Source organism: Podarcis erhardii, assembly GCF_964252035.2.
Source record: "Podarcis erhardii genome assembly, chromosome: 2".
Taxonomy (NCBI): domain Eukaryota; kingdom Metazoa; phylum Chordata; class Lepidosauria; order Squamata; family Lacertidae; genus Podarcis; species Podarcis erhardii.
This window is the reverse complement of record NC_138498.1, coordinates 60494697-60519898: the sequence shown is the minus strand read 5'-3', so window position 1 is coordinate 60519898 and position 25202 is coordinate 60494697. Positions and strand designations below refer to the sequence as shown.

Below are 25202 nucleotides of genomic sequence, written 5' to 3'. Positions count from 1 at the left end.
TTTAATGCCAAAAACCTTAAACTAAAATCTGTGTCTATGGTGTCTTCATTTGGGGGTAGTTTTGGGGGTCTTCACACACAATTATAGAGAAGCAGACAGATAGGAACATTCCATTTTGACATCATCACTATGTCCCGGAACAATTCAATGCAGGGAATGTCAAAATTATTGGCGGCTCATAGGTGCCCACTATGGATTGTGTCATTGCTGGTGCCCAGTACACCATCACAGTAAGCCCACTGCGTGGATGAGCAATGGCCATTTGCCCAGTCTCTGTGCACCCTGGAACAAGCCCTGTTAGCAAATGGTAATTGGAGTGCCATTTCCTACTAAGAATCCTGGAGGTGGGTACTCACCAACTAACCTATCCTTTTCCTATTTTTGTCTGGAGGTTGGGGGCATAGCAGAAAGGACAAGACTGACAGTGGTAGAGAGCAACCCTCGATCTAAGTCAATCTGGCAGCTGTCTGCATAATTGAACATCCCTGCTTTGAATAGTTGTCCTACCCCACCTAAAAGTTATCAAGTATTTTCACCCTATCTACTTAAATATCATGGCTTGCTCTCCAGCCTGCTAGACTTCACAAATGACCCTCATAGTTGAAGGTAGATATTCATTTCACAAAAATTATCTGTGCTCTCCCAATCTCTTGTCTTATGCAGAGCAGTTTTCTACTCTTGCCCATTCTCCTGCAGGCAGACTCAGTACTTGACTGCTTTCCAAACATATGGCAACTCCTAGGCAAAATAAATAAGTGGAAGGAAATCCAATTTGGCCAAGCATACTACACATATTTCATCTTAAGGCAGTTTGGCAAATATTTATAAGCACTTGAGATATTTGAAACGATGTGTTTCTTTGGAAAACTGGCAAGGAAGTCAAGATAAACGTTATTTTTTTTTCTTGCACGGGCATTCAGTGATGCCTTTAGAGCCAGATAATGGGACACAGGTCTAGGAGGCCTCTGCCAACCCCCCCCCCCCAAAAAAAACCCCACACTCCATCAGTAACTGCCACCCACAATGTCTTTTTTATTTTAAGAGAGGGTGCGTGTTGCCAAGCAAAGATCCAGACAGTCGCGCCTACCATCTTTGGATCCCAGAGTGATGCACTTCTGGACCCATGTGGGATGCTGGGAGGTGAAAATGGCTGTCTGAAGCTTTCCTCTGTAGCATGCCTGCTCAAAACAGAAATACATTGTGACCAGTTACTGCTACCACACCACCTGGTAAGACCAACTGGTGCGAAGGAAGGAGAAGGCCTGTATTTATTTATTCAAAAGTATTTGCAGGGGTAGTTGGGTCAGAACTTGACAACCTATGTGAAACTTTAGGAAGAAAGCAACAGGACCTGCTCATTCCTTCTTGCATGCTACCCGGTAAGCCAAACTCATGCCTTGACTCTTCCTCGTCAGGTCCTGGGCACAAAAGGCCATAAAATGCTTTCTGTATTGGAAAAGAGAGCCCCCCAGTCTCAGATGAGTCCAAATTCAGTAGAAATGAAGACTGCTTCCATGCTTAGATTTCCTTGCTGAGTTGGACCAATGACACTTTAAAATCCTAAGTGCTGCCACTGCCTGGGGGTTAACTCAACAAACCAAGGAGGATAGAATTATCATGGGTGACTACTGCTGTGAATTTCACACACACACACACACACACACACACACACACCCATTGCCCTTCTTATGTAAGGGAAGTGTATATCACACTGACTCCACACTTAAGAATTGCTGCCTGCAGATTTCCGCAGATTTCTGTCTAGTCAGTGGAACACACAAAAAAGGAGAATCTGTGACTGGCAAAGTGTACGCACTCCTTTCTAATCTAATGCATGGGTGTACAAATCTTACTCCCAACCTCCCACTGCTAGATCTCTGCCACATCTCAGAAGAAAGCAGCTGTCAAGAGCAAGTGTGCCATTTTTCTCTCACTGTTTCCACTGACAGCCTCTCAATCCATTAAGTTATCTCGTTTTTTTAAAAAAGCTGTTTTTCTTTCATTAATTAGCCAAGGTAGGCTGGCTGCTCTCATTGTATTCCTTCTAACCGATATTAAGTAGCAACATTCCTTCAGCTCCTTCTGAATCGAGAAAATGTGTGCGGCTTTGAACAGATGTAAAGGCATTACAGAGTTCATTTAGAACATAATCAGCAGATAATTACAAGGTACTCAGCTAAATTGCAATGAATGGCAAGTGCCAGTCGCTTTCTCCAAACACCAGAATTAGGCGTTTTTATCTCCACATGCAAAAGGGGGTCAAAAGGAGCAGGAAATGACTAATTTGAAAACCTTTTATTATGGCTGAGTTTTGTAAAATTTATATTGTACATTTTGTGCAAGAAAACAATGTTCTGATTGTTTCTGCTGTGTGGATCCTGTTCTATAGTAAATAATAGTAATCAGAAGCATTGTAAGTTTTCCTCCAGTCAGTCCAAAACATACACCACCTAAACTCAGCTTCTGCTGGACTTGAAACACATACAGATCTGAATCTTCATAAAAACTATCAATGTGTTTTGATGTGTCTGTTTTCAAAACATAACATGGCTTTCTATTTTTATTTTTACTTTTTTAAAAAGGATAAAGCCATTGCTCCTTTATTGCAGAATCCTAGGTGGATGGCCTGTTTATCTGTGGCACCTGGCAAACACTTACTCAGCCTGCAATCTCGGTCTTAGAAGTGAGTCTACAAGTTGAATTTAAGGCTTCCAAATTATTTTTGTCCTCTCCCCATCCCCTCCCCTCCTGCCTCTGCAACCTCACAATTGGCAGCAAGCCAGGACCCCACTTCATTATAGAAGGACTCACCTAATTTCTGTGATTGTTAGTTGATTTGTCTGGCAAGCAGACTCACCCAGAACTTAAGTAACTTTTTACACGTTCCCATCAGACATGAATTGCTAACTTAGGCTTCAAGCCTAATGCCACTTACTTGAGAGTAATCCCCACTTAATTCAACAGGACTTGCTTCTGAGGAGGCATGGTTAAGATTATACTGTTAGTCAGTACTTTGCACTCAAAATGATGGTCTTTGTTACATTTTTATCATGTCCTTCCTTCCAGAAACTCAGAGCTGTTCACATCCTCTATTTTATCCTCACAACAACCCTCTGAGGTAGGTTAGGATGACAGAGAGTGACTAGCCTAAAGATGCCAAGTGAACTTCAGGGCCAACACTACCATTAGGCAGGGTGAGGAGGCTGCTTTAGGTGGCAGGTGATGGGAGGCAGGGAGTGCTGGCGAAATAAGATTCAGCGACCAATCTACTCAGCTTCTGTAAGCAAAATGTCTATCTTGTCCTTTGCATCCAGCAGCAAAATGTCTTGGGGTGGCCCTGTGTGGCTGAACAAGGATTTGAACCTGGGTCTCCACTCTTTTTACTACACACACTGGCTAAGAGCAGCACGGTTTCTGCCACCATAATGGTTTCCTGCAGATCATGCAGAGTATGCATATAGCTTCTACTCACTTGGTTCAGATACATTATGCGATCCTTGTGATGCACTATATGAATTCACATCAGCAGAAACACCTCTGTGGCTTTACAATATCCATGCCTGCTTGTTTCATGTAATGTTGTCCTAAGCTGTTTTTTCAGATGTTACTTAAGAAGCTGGGGGGCTGAGTGGCTTGCAGGGTCTTAAGGCTGATCTCTTGGTTGGCATAACAACACTTTGTTCCTTGGCACTTTTCTGTCTCACATGCCCTTTCGTGATCTTTATCAACTCTCCCTGCAGAAATACTGTCAAATTTAATAAACCACTCAGCATTATTTATAAAGCTGTATGCTCTAAGAAATGTAGGAAAGGGAAGATGCTCTGAGCTACTTCACATTACTCCTAGTCAAATGATGCAAACATGCGGCTTCGAGTGATATTTTGGAATCCTGTGAGTTTATAAATAGAGAAATTTTTTAGCATCTATCAACATTCTCACACCCCATTTTCCATGATAATTAATGATTGGCTTAATGTTCAGGGCTGTCATCCCAGGCAAATAGAACTAGGTCCTGCTGTGCCAATGCAAAGTTATAGCCTTGTGTCATTGCTTCCAAGAGACTCAGGGTTTTGCATTGTTCAATGGATCCCTCCACAGCAGTGGGTTTCAAATGTTCCAGATGGGAAGGAATGGGGACAAATCGGGAGGGGTTTTTTCCACCATCCTTGTGGTATTTTGGTCACCACAGAGGCTCAGGAGACTCAGAGCCTCTTCAAAGGAGGTCTGCTACTCCCCAGCTTCTCCCCAGCAATGCCTATGAAAATGGCCCAGATTCAGCTACTTCCTGTTTGCTGCTCTGCTTTTAGGGCACTCCTGCTGCAGTTCTAGAATCCCAATAATGTGGATGACTCTCAAAGGATGACTCTCATGGAGCTGTAGGCCTTTATTCATTATTATGTTCAGCACAGAAACAAAATGATGTATTGATGCAGAACATCAGTGGATTATAAACCAAGAAATTCAGCACTGGAGGGTCAAATGCCTAATAGATATTATACTGTTCCTGGTGGCACACAACTTGGCATTCTGGGGATATTCAGATAATCACTTTTCAGATAACAATGGAATTTTTCTGCGGCTTGTACAGCTGCTTGGCAAGTATGATGAGGTAATGGGTGAGCATTTGCGGTGTACATCTTCAAAGGCGCATATTGATCACTTCTGTGGGAAAACCATTGAGAATCAACTGATAGTCTTTATGGCCAAGGAAGTGTCAGAGAACATACAGAGCAGGCTGTACATAGCCAAGTATTACTCTGCCATACTAGTTTGCACACCGGATATAAATCCCTGTAAGATTTGTTGACAAAGGTGGGAGATAAAGGTTTCTGTAAAGGAATATTTCATAGAATTCAGAACAATGCATGAATTAACCAAAGATGGGCTTATGGACCTTTTTCTAAAGAAACTTGAGGAAAACAACATTAAGGTTAAGGGCTGCCACAACCAAAGTTATATAATGGTACCCACATGATAGAGCAGAAAAGGGTCCCTGGCAACAACTGCCGACACTGAACTGACAAGCTACTCCATGGCTGTCATTCTCTCAGTCTATTAGTTTCAGATGCAGCCTCATCAGCAAAGGAGTCTATTGCCCCTTTCTTTGTGCTATTCTCTGCCTCTGTTCAGTGGAACCAGATACTGAAAGCCAGTGATCACCGTAAAAGAGCCTGCAGAAGCCCTTGGTGTTGATGCCGCTATCAAAGAACCACCATGTAAGCACTGCAAGAAAAGGAAATTTGAATACAAGGATCAGGCTCACAATGAGGAGTGTGTTCAGAAGAAATCTTCACATGAGAGTTCTTCTACACATTTGTCAACATTACTCACGTTTCAGTTGAGCAGCTTGACTATATGGGTGATGCATGGGGATTCTTGTGCAAACTTGAGAAGCTACCAGAAGAGACACTTACCAGCCACTGTATGGATTTCTACAGAGCCCTCACCAACCACTCCAACATCAATAGTGCGAGTGTTTATATCGAGCTAGACCATCTGCACCACATTCTACCTCCCACAATAGGCTCACCACAAGGTGTTCTGCATTGTACAACCATGGAGCTCAGCTTGCTGCCCTTCCCTTATCTCAGCTTGGTGCTCAGACACTTGTTTTTGCCACCCCAGCTCAATGCAAACATGGAGCTGAATGCAAATGTTCTAGCAGAATTTGGAGGGGAACACAGCCACAGAGTTCAGATTGGCACCATCCCTCCTTCTGTCTAATTCTCCAACCCAGGGATAGGATCTCCAGAGGTTTCTGGACTTGAATTTGCATCAGCCCCAAACAAGCTGTCCAATGTTTTAGGGATAAAGGGAGCTGTAGCCCAACAACATCCAAAGGTATGCAGGATCCCCATCCCTGTTACACAACACGGGTTGCCACCATCTTCATCCTAAATTTCTGCAAATAATCTCTGTGAAAAACACCAAGCAGAAGGAAGCAGGATACATAACTGTGAATTTAGATACTAGCAACAACAACAAAAATATACCCAGTCTCAGCACAAGGAAATACAAAGCATATTTATTAGGAATGGTATCCTCTGAAAGTCTCCAAAGACTTCCAAAGAATCCAGAAAAGTGTAAGGAAAAGCAACTCATGACCTCATCAACAAACAGGTTTCGCTGTCTTAGGTTTTGGTTGATTGCTTAATTATGTGAGCCTCTGAATTTAATTAACTCATCAAAGCTAATTTGAAAAGATCTCTCGAGGCTGTGAGAGCTTATATTGTGACTGCCATTTGTATTTGCTGGTTTGGGACCATCTATCAGGGTTTTGTCATTGCGTCAACATTAACTTTAATCTTGTTTGAATGTCATTGTGTTTACTCAGTCTCCAGTTTGGGGCTTTATATCCCCATGTGCAGTGGTGGCTCATAAGCAGATTACTTATAGGGAGGGGGCACCTGGTCTGAATGGTCACATGTGGCGAAGGGGGTGTGCTGTGCATCCTTACCACTGAGCAACATAAGGCAGCAGCAGAGGCAAGGGTCACCTTATGCTAGAGTGTGGCTGCTGACTGGCCACTAACACCAATGGCCTGGTAGGGAACATCTGGCCAGTCCCAAGCCACATATCTATGTTGTGATGATCCAAACACTCCGCTGCTTCTGTTGATTGGATTATCAACTATGACGAGAGAGGGGAGGGAGAGAGAGAGAATTACTTAGATTAAGTGTGCGACTCTGCAAAACAACTGCCTTTGCAAGAGAATTCTGTTCAGTGCCTTTATGCCTGAGTAACCATTTAGGAGATAATTTTTTTAAATAAAAATGAACAGTGCAATCCTCTATGAGAAGTAAGCCCTGTTGAGTGCAATGGGACTTATTTGCCGATAACTGTGTGTAGGATAGCTTTGAAGCCTAGGTTATTCCCTCAAAGGACTCTTGTGTAGAATCTTTACTGTACATCGTTATGCCATTCTGATGATCAGAACCCCACTAGGATGACCTTTGTTCTCACATTCTTTTATTTTCATCAAATGATTTTTTTCGCTACCATGCAGAGGTTGGAGGGCCACCTGTCATGGATGCTTTAGCTGAGATTCCTGCATTGCAGGGAGTTGGACTAGATGACCCTCAGGGTCCCTTCAAGCTCTTTGTTTATATGAGTCTATGCAACTATTTTATTTGAATTAACCATTTGTATCATGCTCTAAAGCAATGCTGACTATTATGATTGCTTTGTCATTTGCAATATAGAAGACTTTACATTTGCAGAACAGAATTGAGACTAGCACGTATTGAAGAGGCAGTTTGACCTTTCCACAAGATGGTTCTTTAACACCTGTCACCTATTTGAGCAATTTTGATTCTCGCTACATTCTCTATATCTGTATGCAAATTGTCTCATATAATAATTATGTGCTTTGTATTTGTTGCAATCATAGTTTGGAACAAGAGGGAAGCCTGGTTGTGACTTGTTTGCATAACTCTTTCACTGCCTACTTTTTGAAAAAATGAATCAAAGTATCGTGCAATGAAGCATTGATTCATAGGATCAAACTTTTTATTGTATACACTGTTAATAGTTTACCACTGCTCTTGGTAAAATATTTGTATCTTCTAGAAAAAAACAACATAGTGGTAGATATCTGTGTGTCTGCAGAAGCAAACATTCCTTGTCCTTTCAAGTAATTTCAGAATGTTGCTTTTTCAAAAGTACAAGATCATGTAAACTAAGGATGACAAATCGAACACATTTACCAGAGTGTACCACTTCATGCTGCAAGGATCATAACCCAATGCTTAACATCCTGACCCCTGCTCATGAATAGGGATGCCACCCTTAATACACCTACTAGGGAGAAAGATGTTCCTACAAGTCACCTTATTGTGGCCTTGGTGCTGCTAATGCATACAAGTGTTTCACAACATTCATACAAAATCATTCTTATCAAAAGGCCATCTCATATACCCACCCCTCACCCCCCATGTAAATAAGGTTTACAATTTCTATGGATATTTTTACTCATTGGATTTTCTGCAGAAACAGTGGGTTTTATCTAACACTGCTGTTCCACACACACAGCAGAAATCCACTTGTGCAACGGAGGTTGCACCTCATCTCTCCTGCAGCCTCCACCAGACTCTCAAAAATTGTTCCAGAGGGATGGGGGACAAACAGGGGAGCATGAGGGAGGGAGGGACCACTGCATGAGTGAGAGCAGCTCACGCAGTGCATACCTCCAACATTTCTCCGATGAAAATAGGGACGTCCCATTCCATAATGATAATTTTACTATTTATACCCCACACATCTTACTGGGTTGCCCCAGCCACTCTCGGCAGCTTCCAAGATATATAAAAACATAATAAAACATTAAAAATCTTCCCTATACCAGATTGCCTTCAGACGGTTCGGGGGTCGGATAACTCCACACCCTCCAACATTTCTCCGATGAAAATAAGGATATCCTAAGGAAAAGTGGGACATTCCTGGGCTGGCTTCTCTTAATCAGGGACGTCCCTGAAAAATAGGGACATGGAGGGTCTGGCAGTGTTGGATACAGCCCAATGAATCCAGTTTAAATGGGAAAATAATGTGGGATGGCATTTTGGTGAGTGGGGTCAATGCTGGCAGGGGCTGATTGAAGTTGTAGAGCATTGTAGGAGCCTCTCAAACATCTGGAGGTCACTAGATTGGTGATAGCTGTGCTTCTGAGGGTCTTCTGAACCTAAGACAAAACTTTTCAGGGGCCCAGGGGACTACAGTACAGTAGTGAGACAGGAAGAACCCCGTTCATGTGTCCTCTTGCAAGTGCTTCATCAGATGACACACATTACATTTGTACACAGGTCTATTGTGGCCTTCAAGTTGTAGGTGGCTGTAGAACCAAGTAAATTCATGCTGCGATGTTTAAAACGTTTGTTTTTCTCTGTTTCATTAGAATGATTATAGGAAGTTATCTATGCAATGCAAGGATTTTGTGGTGGGTGTGCTGGATCTCTGCAGGGACACAGAAGAAGTGGAGGCTATTCTGAATGGAGATGTGAACATGCAAACATGGACTGAGCATCATCGCCCAAGTCTGAGCAGAATCAAGCTGGCCATTAAATACGAGGTCAAAAAGGTAAGCATCATGTGAGCTGCTTTGTTATTGTCTTTTTCTTTTGCTTTTTGAAAGCCAAATACAAACTGATAAACCAGTGGAATTACTGTATGAGTTTCAGTTCAAAGCACACACATACAAAACTGAAGTGGAAACTGAAAGCAATGTTGGCAAATAAGGAAGAGCGAGGGGCAGTAGGGGAGAGTAATAGCCATGAAAGTGTGTGCTGCTGAACCCTGGAGCAGGTAAATGCCAGGCTTTCGGCATTTACTTTCTTCTTTCACAACAGGGGTGACCTGAGGCTTCTGTGTTTGATCCTTGGGACTGTCATCTGACCATGGCACAACCCTCAGTTCCCTGATTTGAACCCTTCTTGGGCATTTTTGCCCGGTTACAATGTGTCCTTCAACTCTGCTTGCGATTGCCTAGACAGAGGATAGAGAGGGGAGTGTGAAGAAACAAGCATTCTGTAAATTATAAATTCACCTTTATTGCCCTGCCCACTTTTGCCTCTGGCACCGCCTACCAGAAGATTGCCCAGGAAAGAATGCAACCCCTGGAAGGAAAAAGCTCTCCCCCCCCCCTCCCCATTATATATAAGGCCAAGACCTATAGAGTACAGTGAAGAATCAGCCTAACATTACAGGCAGAGTATTATTATTTTTAAAAATATGGATTGGAGGGAATTCACCCAATGGGGCTGTCCTCCCTCTGCACTCCCTGAAATTGACTGGGGGGAGTCAGGCACTGGCAGAGGAAGAGGAGTGCGGGGGGGGGGGAGTGCACCGCCCCTGGCAGCGTGATCCCAACAGGATGCCATTGCGGCTGCCCCCCCGCCTGCGCTGGGTGCCCCGCCCCCGCAGGTGTTGCGCCCCACCCCCACCTGCTCTCCCCCCCCCCCCAGTGCCGGAGCATGAAGCTCTGCCACTGGAGTCAGGAAAGCCCCCAAAATAGCATGTGGTGGGAGGAGAGGAGGGATCATTCCGTTGGGCAAGTGGAAATGCTTCCACAGATGGAATGTTCATCCTAGTGTGATGTTGAATTTGACCCTTACAGTGGTACCGTGGGTTACAGAAGCTTCAGGTTACAGAATCCGCTAACCCAGAAATAGTACCTCGGGTTAAGAACCACTGTATTAATTAAATCTACATATATGTATACAATGCTAAGCCTGACCTAGGCTGCTTGGTGAATTTGATTTTTGCGAATTCTGGCCCAAATGGACCAGGGGAACTCTATTACCTTTCTTCACACGTTCCAAATGTTCTGACATAGATCATGGTTTGAAAACTATGGGAAAATGTGCATTTTGAGAGAAAATGTATTTATAATACATATTTGATTTTGCAGTTAATTTAATTAAGAGCGGTAGATTAATGCAGAAATAAGGTAGAACAAGCTTCAGATTGCAAATCAGATTGCAAAACTGATTGAATTGCCCATCCCTGGCCTAAATGAATGGATTCACCTTGCTTCCTAACTGTGAGAAAATCTCTTTCAGTTCAATGCTGCATTGCTTTGGGGCCTAAGTACTAGCTATAATGTGGTCCATTTGTGCAACAAAATATGCTTCTGGCTTCCTAGACTGTATAGATTTGGCAGAGGAGAAAGGGATCACCACTTCATTTCTCATAATACAATTGTTTGCGAATAATTTTATCTGTCTGAAACTGGCAGAGCATGCCAAGAGAGAGGGGAGGGAGGAGAAATGGAAAGAAATAGATGGATGATGCAAGAAAACTTGCTTTGTTTTAGAGCCAAGTCACCTGGTATGTTAAGCACACTTCTTTCTATATATAAAAAAAGCATTCTTAGTGCTGTCTGCTTTTTTCAAAAACTAGAAAAGGAAGAAAGCAGCTGTGTGTATGGACCCAGTTCAGATCAGGAAGGCAGTGCTGTGGGGAAATAATAATTTAACCCTTTTTGTGCTGGGCAAATAGCAATCTGGTGTGAATTTTGGCAGGAAATAATTGGTTAGGAAGGGTTAATCCTGTCCTCTCTCTCCCCCTCCCCCTCCTACCATTATCCCAGTCTGAATTGGGCTACCAGGTGAGTGCTTTTTCTGAAAAAAAGGAAAGCAGCCAGCAATTTAATGTATAGCTTGACCCCTAGGAGGATCATTATAAACTCTCTCTTTTTATTGTGGACAAGTGCTATGTGAATGAAAGCATGGCATTTTTCACCTAGGAAGCTTCCCCCAATTTATTCTCCATCTTTCAAGGGAACCAAAAAACCCATAAGAACTTTGTCCTTGTGAAACGGCCACAGCATTATTTTGCCTCTGCTAAAAGGGAAAACTGTGAGTAAAAGTGGCCAAGAGAGGGAAAGCAACAGCCTGTTAAAAGCATGGGAAATTACTTTGTTCTAGTCAGGGCATTATCAATGGTTCTCCGTTGCGAGCATGTGCTATGCAAATTGATAATTTCTTTCTTTCCTGGGCCTGGGTGGTTCAGATTAATTATTTGTACAATGTACTGTGATGGAAATTGGGATACTGTAAGTGGACTGTAGAGATGTTCCAAATTTTGTAGCTAACATCTGTTCCCTCCTTTTCCTCCAACTCCCACCACCTGCTTAGTTCTGCCTCTCGACAGCTGTGGCCAGAGACGGTCTCTTCCTGTTATCAAAGCAATTAGTTCAGACTCTAATACTGCAGGGTCCTCCATTTTAATTCTCCCAGAGAGATCCTGCGTTTATCCATCATCCCCATTGTTGGATTTGAGGTAGTGTTGCTTTGAAACATTGGCAGGGAGAGGGGATGGAGGGGGTTGGGGAAATGAACGAACCGGGATTCACAAGTACTGGCGCCGCAGTGTGATATTTGCAAAAATAGGAAGAAATTCCCCACGCTCATTAAATTCTGATGAACATTTACTAGGGAGGACAGTAACTCAGTGGCTGAGTTCATCATTTGCATGCAGAAGGTCCCATCTTCAATCCTTGGCATTTCCCATTGACAGGATCAGATAGCAGATGATGCAAATGATCCACTGCTTGAGGGCCCATCACAACATGATGGTTTTTAGAAATGCAGATAGCATCTGCAGGAGGACACCAGTAATTAAGTAATTAAGCATGGACAGGGAATTTAACCCTTTCCTCCACTGCCACTCTCCTGAGGAAAATCTACCCCCTGAATTTGCTTTGGGAAGAGCTCCCCCATAGGCACCATTGAAGGTGCCCCTGCCAATTCAAATGGCAACTTCAGAAAAGTGATTTTCCCCAGGACAACAGCAAAGGAGACAAGAAGATTAAACTCTCTCTCTCTCTATGCCTGCTCTGATCTTGATTCAACCACCCATTTTGCAAGTCCTAGACATTCAGAGGAAATGGGTGGATTAGAAAGTGGGCTGCTGGGTGAAGGGAGTAGATAGGAGAATGTGTTCCAAGACAAATAATTAAAATTCTTCTTATTAATTTTCAAACTATTGTGCAGGTAGCAATCATTGAAAGTTGTCCTGAGTCCACCCCTTGCTGCAACATTTTTTATGGGTAGCAAATCGCTTATAGGAATCACACTGCTTCAGTTCGGAACCCTTTAAGAAACCAGCTGGAAGTTTCATAGCCATAACTCTGTCAAAGTGTTTTGACTGTTTTTAATGTTGGTTTCACTTTGCGAGTTGCTTTTGGGTCACTTTTTGTACGGAAAGTTGTTGTTATTATTGTTTTATTTATTAACTGTATGGAGATACTCTGCATTACTTCCTGCATGGATGCTGATACCTTTTTAAAGGTTATGTACTGGGTGTGTAAGGACTTTAATGCCCAAAGCACATTCTCAGGAACTTGAACAACCCATTCATTACATGTGAGCTGCCATTATATAGCAATGCTTTCTCCCAGATGATTCATCCCATCGCAGAACTGTACCTGGGTGCTCGCATATTGAGGCTTCACACACTCAGCTCAGCCTCCATCACCTTCTGAATTACTTTCACTGTTGTTGCAACATTGCAGGATGCTATGGAAAGTCGCCCAGATTACAGGAGTTTTGGCTTGTGTGTTTTCCTAGATGGCCAGTTGGAAGCACATTACTCTAGCTAATACACTTTTTTAGATGGCTGGTTGCTCTGCCTAATGAGCAGTGGCAATCATTGCTGGTTTTAAAAGCAAAGCTGACTCAGAGAAGGAACTGTGGGGTAGGCTTGCAAAAATAGTGACCAAATCTTAAGAGATATGCAAATTGGACTGGATCATATCTTAAGCTAAGCAAATTGCACAGTACCACTCCAACTAAAACAGGGCCTGTTTTTTGGCATATTTGTCTCACACTTTTCCAATGCAGAGACTTTATCTTTTCCCTTTGGACTGGTCTTCTATATAATTGCCTTCATAGCTCACAGTATGTTGGCTGATGCCTTGCAACCAAACAGTGATGCAGTGGCCATGCTCCCAGTGGTGTGAAAATTCAGTGTACTAATAGGCTGGCCATCAAAAGAAGACTAACTTTATTGCAGAAGTGTTTGGTAGCAGGGTGAATGAGAAGCATCCATTTGTGGGCACTTTCGCCTCAATCTGAACGTTGACAAGAACTTCCTATGGGCAGAGAAATGGGGGCCCAATGTAAAGATTGAATGAATGCCCTTCAGGCTGGCCCCAGTCCATTTGGGTGCTCTTACTGCATGCTGTCAAATGGACTGCCTTGTAATGGACAGAAATATTTTACCAAGTGGCACATGTTTTACGGTGATGGAATTTTGTATTGGTTGGATTTGCCAGCTGGTCCCACTCTCACATGCATGGTTTCTCCCCAATCCACTGGTGTTCTCTGACCTTCCCATTTGGGAATTGCTCTTTTAGAAAACTAGGTATGGTGAAATAACCTTACTATCAAAAGAATCAACTATAACATATGTCAGAGAAAGAGTGAGCATTTTGAAACGGTGGGTACGACTTTCACTGAATTAATCGGCCTTGTGTTCTTTCATGCACTGCTTCTCACCAATTATGAAACAATCCCTTAAGTACAAAGAACTTTGGGCATTGGGTCTAAATGTTGCCGAAATGCTGAATAAGTCATATTCTCTTTTCAGTTCATTTCTCCCATCAGTTGTTTATCAGGCTTGCCTTTAAAGGCACATCCGTAGTGAAAGCGTTCCTTCATAAACTATGCCTGCTGTTTCTCTTCTGCCTGCTCAGCAGTTGCAATATCAAAGGAAATTGGGGAGGGTGTTCGTGGTGTTTGTTGTGCTATTAAAGAGCAGTACACATTTTATGACAGCCATGAAGTTGGTTCAACATGTAGATCTGGTAACTTTTACCCATGCTATGACAGATCTTCCTGTGTGTGCGCGTGCATGTGTGCATGTGTGTTTTAAAGCATTATCGCCTGATTTGTGAGGTGACCACTGCAGAAAAACCACCTGAGATATATAGAGTAACATAAAGCAGTCCTTGTATATTACTGTCCTATTCTGAAAAGGATCTGAATGACTGCTTGCCTGAATACACCAACCCTTCTGCCTTCAATATCAAAGTCTCTCTCTCTAGCTTAGATAAGGAAAAATAGTATCAAATTTCATTCAGGATAAATATAAATTAATTTGAAAAAAATGCATTTGATTTTCAATTCAAGACTAAGTAGTATCTGATTCAAAACTTCCACAGAGGCATTTGTGTAATTGCAGCAACAGAGAAAGTAGGACACTTGATTGATGTGAAATTCAACCAAACAAGATATTTTTCTTGCTACAACTGCTACTGTCTGCTTACCAGAAACACTTGGGGCCATTGATATTTTCCACACATTTCAACCAGCCCTTAGTCTTATTTATTTAATTCATCTATATCCTGATTGCCGTTAAATTTTATAAACTCTGTCTTCATTCAAAATATGGCTTCTGGGGCAGTGTACACAGAAATCAAATATCAATCAAATATTCCATTTTCTAAAACCTATCTGTACCTTCATTGGTTCAGCAGCCAGAATTTCAGGTTCAGCCTAAGTATTTTTTTAAAAAAGTATTCCACAGGTCTCATGCTCCTGTTCAATAGTTTTCTTTTTCTTCAAGAAATATAAACTTGTTATGTTGCAAGCATCACTTAGTCTCATCATTTTATCTTAATTTATTAGTTTGCTGGAACTAATTCAGCGAAAGGAAAATCCTCAATGTCCAAATGCCAGATCATAGGTAGCCCATATTTGACTGAGTGGATATTTCTCTTCTTTTGCAGATGTGAATAGAGCTGCACAATGTAGCTTAGAGCTACCTGAATACTCCACTAGCTCATACAAATCTGTCATCCTGAATTTCCATGGGAACCGATCTATTTAATATTCCAGCCACAGTCTGCATTGATTCATATCTTGTGTTGTCCCATTCATTCCATTGCTTATTTTCACAAATGTTCTTAAGGACTCCAGAGGCTTTCAGGGATATCAAAAGAAATGTCATAATTAAGTCAGCTGGCATAAATAAAAACTGCCGTTTAATAAACTGCATTGCTTATGGTGATAAACATCACCTCAACCCAGCATGGATAAAATACCTGTTGAAGCCAGGTTTTGTACATAGATCCTGTTCTGGATTTGGGGTGACAACAAGCTAAGTCATAATTAGAGAAAACACACTGAAATCCATGAACTTGCCATTTAAGTCGATTGATTTCCATGCATCTACTCTGAGTATGGCTAATATTTGATGCTAATCTGTGTCTTCAGTGTGCAAGAGCAGCATGCATGAGTGCTCTTGCTTGTTGTTGTTTAGTTGTGTCCAACTCTTCGTGACCCCATGGCCCAGAGCATGCCAGGCACTCCTGTCTTCCACTGCCTCCCGCAGTTTGGTCAGACTCATGCTGGTAGCTTCGACAACACTGTCCAACCATCTCATCCTCTGTCGTCCCCTTCTCCTTGTGCCCTCCATCTTTCCCAGCATCAGGGTCTTTTCCAGGGAGTCTTCTCTTCTCATGAGGTGGCCAAAGTATTGGAGCCTCAGCTTCACGATCTGTCCTTCCAGTGAGCACCCAGGGCTGATTTCCTTCAGAATGGAGAGGTTTGATCTTCTTGCAGTCCATGGGACTCTCAAGAGTCTCCTCCAGCACCATAATTCAAAAGCATCAATTCTTCGGCGATCAGCCTTCTTTATGGTCCAGCTCTCACTTCCATATATCACTACTGCTCTTGCTAGATCAGGACAATTTGCTTATTTATTTCTAAGAGGCATTTCTACCCCACCTTTTACTCAAAAAGGCTGCTGGAGCAATTTGCAAAAACTTGCACTGTCACTGCTGACCACACATCATTGAATATAGTGTGTCAAATCTATGTGCCTCTTCTCCACATTTCACAGGAAATTGCCAAACACCATTGGTCCCACTAACTCAGTGAACTAGGTTATCATGTGTCTATCATCTATCTATCTATCTCTCTATCTATCTATCACCTATCTATCTAATCTGTTTATCTATGGTGATATCCAATTATGCTCATTTGCAAGTGGAACAGATTTCTGTGGAAAGGTCAAACGTTCTTTTCCCTCTTATTCCCCTCTTCTCTCCCCTATCCCCCTTCTAATATCTCCTTTCAAAGGAGAAAAGGGACAGGAAAAGTAGGTGGCAAGGCCACTCCCAGAATTTCCTTAAGAACAGCTGCGACTGGATTCCATAATCAGCGTATACACCAAGTTTATGGAAGATTCTATTCAGTGAGAGTTTCTCGTATTTGAAATTCAATTTCAATGACTCACACGACTTCTCTTCTTCTTTTTTTGCCATTATGCATTCCATGGGCATAATGAGTTTGTGGTGTCCGAGTGGTCTTTACAACCTGTGTGTGCAAACCCATTGCCAGGTTTAAGGCTGAGCTGCAAGCTCTTACTGGTGTAAGCACTAGATTAAGCAACCATCCAATGCTTCATCTGAGTAATACACGAAAATGTCCAATGGCATTATTTTATTCACAGAAGGCTTTTTGATCCAGGAGAGAAGAACAGAAGGGTTGGAATCAGCTTCACTGATTCACCCTTCCTGCTGCAGCTCCATTTGTTTTCCCCCAAAAAAATCTGCCTCAAAGGGTTGGGGGACAGCACAACATCATCAGAGGTGCCAGAGGCAGCTCGAGAAGTGGGAAAGTGGGGGCTTCTCTGATCTAGTGGGGATTCTTTTTACCTACTCTAGATGTATTCTTCAACATGTCATGTAGGCAGCAAAAGTGGATAAGTGGTGGATATTAAACTGGACCATCCACACATTAGTTGTTCAGCAATGCTTCCCTATATTATTGCCATCTGGGGGAGCAGTCTTGTGCTATAGTGCAATCAAAGTGGGGGGGGGGGGAGGGAAAATAACAACCAGACAACCCAGAGCATTTGTGGTATTAAAAGGTTGCAGAATTTTAGTAGGAAGTTACAGGACAAATGTAAACAAAGCAATATGTTTGTTCCAATACTTCTGCAGGCACATATAAAGTGGGGTCCCTTTCTCTGCTCCCTTCCATTCACAGAATAACAGCTGTGTGTAGTTTGTATCTTACCTCTTTTATTATATAACTTTTATTATACCTCTTTTATTATATAACATTCTAGCCTGCTTAGTCGTTAACGCTTCCTCCAGCAAAAGCTGTCTGATCCAGGCAGCACTGCTAAGAAAGAGGCCTTTAAAGCTGATGATATTCCACCTGAGAATCATTGAGTTAAAGATCCTCTAAGATTCCCCCTCCCCCCCTTCTGAGCTTCAGAGCTTCAGAGCATTTTGGAGTTACTTAGGCATCATTTCAAGATTTTCCCTACAGCCACTGGCAATCAGTTGCAGTCAACTGTTGCATGCTGTGCAGTGAAAACATCATCTGCAAGATCAAGAGAGCAACTCAGTGTGATGCATTAAAGAGGAAGTTGGGCTGGGAAACCATCTGTGCATTAGTCTTCCTGCATGCAAAGGTCTGGCCAAACCATGACTGATATATGTCTATTAGGGGTGTTCAATGGACTCAGACAAATCTCAAATCCTGAGGCAAAACAGCACAGGTGGCTTGCCAGAGGTGAAGTATGATGTCTGTGAGGTAGCACAAAACAAAGTAGAACTTTGTGGCACTTCAGTGATGTATACATTTAAAATAATGCTGCAGACAAGCATCTGCTAAAGGTGAATAACAATGTTTCTAAGCCTGCCACAATGCCAAGGTAAAGTGAGAGAGCTCTGCTTGACTCACAAGTCAAGCTTGTAATTTTCACCTGGAAGGTGAAATATCAATTGCTTACAAAATACTAGAGGAGACAAAATAATTCATTTTCCACCTATGCCAAGTCTTAAATGGATGCCTCTACATGAAAATCAACTGAAGCTATCCTGAAATCTGGCAGAAATTCATGCCATTGGAAGAGGCACCCTTGTTGCCAAATTCCACCCAATTCCACACACAAATTCAAATGCTGTAGAAGTTTAATTTTTTTTAAAAAAATATGCAAAGCACAAAGGCTTCTGAAACTATTAGCCTATAATTTGGCAGGCCATATCCACACTGGACGAGTTAGTAGGCCTGTAGATTTTTTTCACTTCTGTCAAAAGGGAGAAAAGCTTTAAAAATTTCCCAGTGATGAAACTGTGGGAATGAAGTAGACTTGGATGAATCCCAAGCTGAATAACTTGCTATGAGGTGCCTTGGAACTACACAAGCCATTTTCCAAAGCATTAAATTGTGGTCCGAACTCAGTCTTGTGGCCAGTTGCATACTCTTGTTAACTATCCTCTCTATCTATTTACACACCTGTTGAGGCTGGAAAAATATGATATAAAAGTAAACTGCTTAGGGGTTTTCTTACAATCAAGCAGCATATAAATTTTGTTAAATAATTTTTTAAAAATCTAAAGGCTGCAATATTGAAGTACACAGAACTCATTTCTGTGTTGACATGCATAGAATTGTACTGGATGCTGCTGTTTTGATGTATTATTTCTATAATTTGAGGCTCTGCATTCTGTGTGGCTTCCAACAGCCTTGAATTTCAAAAGATTAGAGGAAAACAAGAGAGTAGCATTCTGTTTTGTTTTTAGTATTTTAATCTTCTGGAAACACTAAGAGGGGCTTGACACAAAGTGAGTTCAAATCAGCAGAAACTGTTCTACTTACGTCAATACTCATCCCCTCCCCCCACCATGACCATATTTGTTTATTACATAGATATCTGCTTGCTGTAGGAGCTTATTAGCATCTCTTTATTACTCACTTTATCAAATTCTTGGCAAAAAAGTAGGTTTACTGGTGAGTGTTCTGTGCTTTATAATTTTAGCACTCTAAATGATAGTGGAGAATCCCACATATAAAAGAATTAGTATTATATATTTCATAGAATGCATACATGCATACATACATAGACACACACACACACACACACAGAGAGAGAGAGAGACAGACATACATACAGCTGACACTCAGCTTGCTTCACTTGCCACTCCCACTACTCTCCCACCAACCCTCTGCCCCCTAAGCCCCACCCATTCACATTTCCCTTACTCTTACTCCTTACTCCTCATCAAAGCCCCTCCTTACTTCTTGCCCAAGCCCCCTCCTGTATGCCCCTCCCCTTACTACTTGTCAATCTCAACAGCTCACATGTGCCACCACACTGCCCTTGTTGCTCATCAGCAGGCAGGTGGTGCTGTGGTCTAAACCACTGAACCTTTTGGGCTTGCCAATCAGAAGGTCTGTGGTTCGAATCCCTGCGACAGGGGAGCTCCCGTTGCTCTGTCCCAGCTCCTGCCAACCTAGCAGTTTGAAAGCACACCAGTGCAAGTAGATAAATAGGTACTGCTCCGGCAGGAAGGTAAACAGCGTTTCTGTGCGTTCTAGCTTCTGTCACAGTGTTCCGTTGCACCAGAAGCGGTTTAGTCATGCTGGCCACATGACCTGGAAAGCTGTCTGTGGACAAACGCTGGCTCCCTTGGCCTGAAAGTGAGATGATTGTTTGATTATTTGATTGTTGTTAGCTGCCCTGAGCCTGGCTTCGGCTGGGGAGGGCGGGATATAAATAAAATTTATTATTATTTATTATTATTATTATGAGCGCCACAACCCCATAGTCACCTTTGACTGGACTTAACGTTCCAGGGGTCCTTTACCTTGTTGCTGAAACTGCCCCACTGTAAGCCCTGCTCACTCACCCCACAAGCTACCTGTCTCCATTGCTTTCCTCACCCTGCAGCCTGTCACCAGCATTACAACAGACCAGTGGGTAAACACACATATGCACACACATTTCCAATAACCACGCCTCAGATTAACACCATTGGCTATGATACAGCCATTGTACCACTATATATATATATATATATATATATATATATATATATAGACTCAAGGCAGGCTTTGATTACTTCCCACATATTCAGTAATAGTATATAGATAAGCAAAGGTTTAAAAAAACAAAGTCCAAGCTATGAATTATTATTTTGCTTTTGTCAGAATGCAAGTACATCCGGTACTATAGTGAGTAGATGAAGTATCATGAAACATGGTCTCTATCTTTATAAAACACCAAGAGAAAAACATCACAAATATCACTAAAATAAACAATCTGACCTTTGTGGAAGGAATCTGTACTTTCGGCTTGCCTTTTCATGCAGCTGTAACTGCAAAAAGCCCTTGGGACTGTGGGTACATCTTATCTGTACAGATAAGAAAGTGATTTTTGTTGTTGTTGTTCTTGTCAAGGAGTAGCACAGGGGCAGCTTTTTATACACACCCTCAAAAGTTGCTTTGAGTCAGATAATGGAAACAGAAGAAAAATCCCACAAGGAACTTCGAACAATCCTCCTGCCAAAGGCCTACCTCCAACATGGGGCTGTGATGAGTAGGCCCTCCCAATGTGGTGTGTGTGTGTGTGTGTGTGTGTGTGTGTGTGCAGTGCAGACATATGACAGAAAGGCGATCTGGAATGTGGTCTTGAACCCCTGGTTGCCCAGGGTTCTGGATCATGTGTTCTGCATGCATGGAGTCTCCCTCCCTCCCTTCAGATGCTTGTACTGTACATCAGACGTCAGGCCAGGAGGGTTGGTCAGTAGAGCTTCTGGCTAGCATTTAACTGTGACTGGAATGCCGCCCCACAAGGGACATTCTTTCAGCAATGAGAGGTGTGGTTTCAGCTGTTCCAGTTCTCAATAGGCAAGCTTTAAACTCTCTCATTGAAAGCAATGAGCAATTGGGCTCCTGGGCAGAGAGGGGGCATGTGAACAATTATAGGATGGAGAAGAGAGGCCAACTCAAGACACCTTGACTGGAGGCAGTGGTGCCAGCTGACTTCTTCCTTATCTTTAAACTGGATTTAGATTGGACAGCTCTTCAAACAGAGAGCTACATTCTGTATAGCACAGGTCCAGGGCCCCATTCAGTAGAATGAACAGGAAGCCCCCCCCCCCGGCAAAAAAACTGCAGCAGAACTAGCTTACCACATTTTGAAGTAAGTGAAATTATACACATTAACCTCTAAAGAAGCACGCCCTTCAATAAAACAAGTACAGAGTCTAAAAATTCTTAATAGCAGCACTACCCAAGCCCCATCCCACCCCCTCAAAAAACAAACAAACAAACAAAAACTGGAGCCAGCACTGAACATAAAATCAATGGTGGTGGGGATGATTATATTATTTATTGGATTTCCTTCCAGACTGGGTTACAGCAAAATAAAAATGCAAGATTAAAATCAGTTAAACACATTATAGAATACCTTGGATTTATGTTGTAAGTATGAAAGGCGCAAGCCATTTTGTAATGAAAATGTGTTTTCCCCTCCCCAGCACTTTTCGTTTAATATAGCCCAGTATGAAGCCAGTAGTCCTCCTTGGGAGGTGAACCATTCATCACCTTCATTCGAGACGTCAAGTGACCTCTTTCTATGCCACCAAATTGCAGCTCTCGAGAGCCCAGCTCCAGCTTCCCACAGCTGCCAGTACAATTCTTTGCTCACCACGAAAGGCACAGCACCTCTCTCAGTTTAATTAACAGCTAGGCACATAAATTGGTTTTGGGGAGAAAAAAATTTAATAAAATTTAAACAGTTCTCCAGATGGCTTTGCAAATTCTATTTAAAATACAGAGCTGATTCAGGAAACGTCCCCCCCTCCCATAATTTCATTATTAATAATTAAGATTGGGAAGATGCTCCAAGCGGACAACTGCCTGCTCCATTAAATTTGGATTTTTCACTGCATTGGTCACACAGTCGAGATGCTTGAACCTCCCCCATCCTGCATGGAAGCCTCTTTTCCTTCCCTCCTCTCTCAGCATGTTGGAGGACTGGCTCATTTATTGGGTGGGAAGGGTGTTTAGTCACTGCTTCAGTCTCTTAGCTCAGTTTGCATGACAGGAAGAGATAGCTACAAAAGTGAAAGAAAAAACCTCGGGTTAAGGACTTAATTCATTCTGGAGGTCCATTCTTAACCTGAAACTGTTCTTAACCTGAAGCACCACTTTAGCTAATGGGGCCTCCTGCTGCTGCCGCACCGCTGGAGCATGATTTCTGTTCTCATCCTGAAGCAAAGTTCTTAACCCGAGGTACTATTTCTGAGTTAGCGGAGTCTGTAACATGAAGCGTATGTAACCTGAAGTGTATGTAACCTGAGGTACCACTGGCCAAGGAGAGGCCAGGCATACGAAAAGAAATCAGTTCTCTGTGAAACAGAATAGCTGCAGCCAGGAGGGTAAATAAGCTGAAGGAAGCAACTTCAGGTATCTTGTAAAGATAAACAGAAGACATTAGAAAAACAACAACTAATAAATAGCAGTAACATCTTCTTATGTACCATTCTGGCCTCAGAGGGGCCAGCAAAATGCCTATAGGAAGCCCACAAGTGTGTCATGAACACAAGAGCATTCTCCCCACTCATGACCCCGGAAACTGATGTTCTGAGGCATGCTGCCTTTGATGTTGTACACAGCCATCTTGGCTAGCATCTGACCCAATACATTAATACTGGGGAAAGGGCAAAAATGAATAATTTGGGAACAAATGCCCACACCCTTCTGTTTAGGCTCCAATTGGCAGGCAAAGTTCAGATGCTACAAAGTGCAGAAGTCCGTTCCTCTCATTTTCTTCACAGAACAAGGACCCAACAGAGGCAGGTTTAGGAGTTCAGTTGCACTGAGTGCAGAGCCTCAGGGGTGCCAGCAGGGGCACTGCAACTATTATTTAGAATGGAGCATGAAAGGTGCTGAATTTTGGCATTGCTCTCAGCCTTAGTTCATCCTGTTCAAAGATCTCTGGGCTTTATGTGATCTGGCCCTAATCCCAGCTCATTTAAGTTACTGCCGCACAGTTAAAACTTTTCAACAACTGTATTGTAATTTTCTTGCATAACTATGCACGCTTTGTGCTTTCTTGCCTAGATACCTATCTTTTCAGAGTCAACATAAATAATCACAATGTCCTTACTGGCATGGGTATCTCATTTAGCATCTTATTCACATGTGATTCATTTTATTTGAATTCTTAAGCTTCCTTTTTGCTCACTGCCCATACAAGGGTTCCATGCCTTATAGGGAAGGGAGAAAGCTAGTGAAATAAAATGGCAACCCAGACAGACCACAGATTAAAAAATTTGATTACTAAAGTTAAAAGAATTAATGAAACCAATTAGTGGCTCTTGCGGAGTGTGTGACCTGGGCTGCTCCCAATTTAGTCTACATATATTTCTCCAGGAGCAGCAAACCCTTTAAAGTATGTTCTTTTCATACTGTGATGCTAAATTAATGTGAATACAAAAAACAGAAGGGAAACATTCTGGCATTAAGAGTTAATGGAGGGTGAGATTCCAGATCTTGTATATTTGCGTGCTGAGGTCCCCAAAACATCCCTTCCCCAAATAACTCACACATCACACATAATTTTTGTTTAAGGTTTTTGGCATAATTTTGGCCACAACTTTATTATCATACAAGATTGTGAATGGTTGCTTAGGCATTGGTTATGACTAGCTATCCCCCCCCGCTTTGGGGATAGCACTGACTCCCGGATTCCAGCGTAAGTCAGTGTGGAGGAACAGGCAGGGCAACTGGGGCTGCGACACAGACCCTTCAGTTCCTCCCTGCGTGCGCCTTGGGGTCTTACACGGCCCGCACCCGATTCCAGGGGTTTGGACAAGGGGATGGTAAGCCCCAGAATTCCTTTAACGGAATTCCCATTCTGCAGCAGCATTGGAGGGGTAGGCACAGCCAATCCATACCCCTCCACCAACCAATTTAACCAATGCCTAACCGCCACCAGAGCCCTTACGCTCGCCGCCACCATTCACAAAGCAAACCACACTCTCAACTTGGACACCACTGCATCCAACCATAAATCATTCCCAAACATGGAAAGATGAACCCCCATCAGCCCTGTATAAAACCTCCTCCTTAAAGGAAATACGAGGGTGAGGAATCACCAATCCGCCCAAGCTCACCACCAACTTGCCCACCGCGGAATTAATCCGCTTCCTAACTTTCTCAGTGGACGCTGGGCAAGGACTACCGCGCCAAACGCGGCGCTGAAGCAACTGTGACCAAATCAATTTTGTTGCAGGCACCATAGCTGCCAGCTCCCTTAGGTCCTGTAACATGGCAGTACGCAGCGTATAGCAATCAAAGGAAACCATATCGTTTTCCCCAAGCTGCACCACAATCGCCGAAGGTGGGACTATTGCCGCAGGAGGGCCTGCCAGGAGTACGCGCCGTTGCATGAGTGGCAAGAATTAAAATGCTTTCCGGCCTCTTCAATGGTAGTTTGTCTAGGCATTGGTTCCCGACTAGCTGCACCTGACCTCAGCAGGGCAGCACTGACGACTGGGCCCCACCATATCATCAGTACAAGCAAACATTGTGGGGGAGCAATGAATTCCAAAGCAACCGCATCTAGCGGTTGGAGGGGACAGGTGCTCCAACCCCCCCTCCAGATCACCTTGAACCAATGCCTTTAATTATTTTGAGTCCAGGGAGAGCTGCCATCAACTCGAACCAAGCCCTCTTGCATGCAGGAATGCAAACTTATGCTGGAGGAAGACGGCAAATCATTCTTGTCCAGCTGTATCACCAGCACTGCGGGAGGACCAGCACAGGTCACACTCGACCGCCAAAGGAAGGATCTCCTCCCAAAGCATTCCCCATCTGGACATCCAGTATATGTTCACATGGGCAGGGAGACTGAGATGGCGCCCAGTCCAGACTCGTCAGCGCGCTTGCCAGCCC

At 43.0% G+C, this 25202-nt stretch overlaps 1 protein-coding gene across 2 annotated transcripts in view; it reads left to right on the top strand.

Annotated features, from left to right (window-relative positions):
- The window catches only part of TRPC7 (transient receptor potential cation channel subfamily C member 7), a 122801-nt gene that overhangs the window by 36955 nt on the left and 60644 nt on the right, over nt 1–25202 (top strand). For both annotated transcript variants that reach the window (XM_081850356.1, XM_081850355.1), the window contains exon 3: nt 8891–9073. In XM_081850356.1, coding sequence (XP_081706482.1) covers nt 8891–9073 — 183 coding nt within the window. The remainder of the gene's footprint in view (nt 1–8890; nt 9074–25202) is intronic.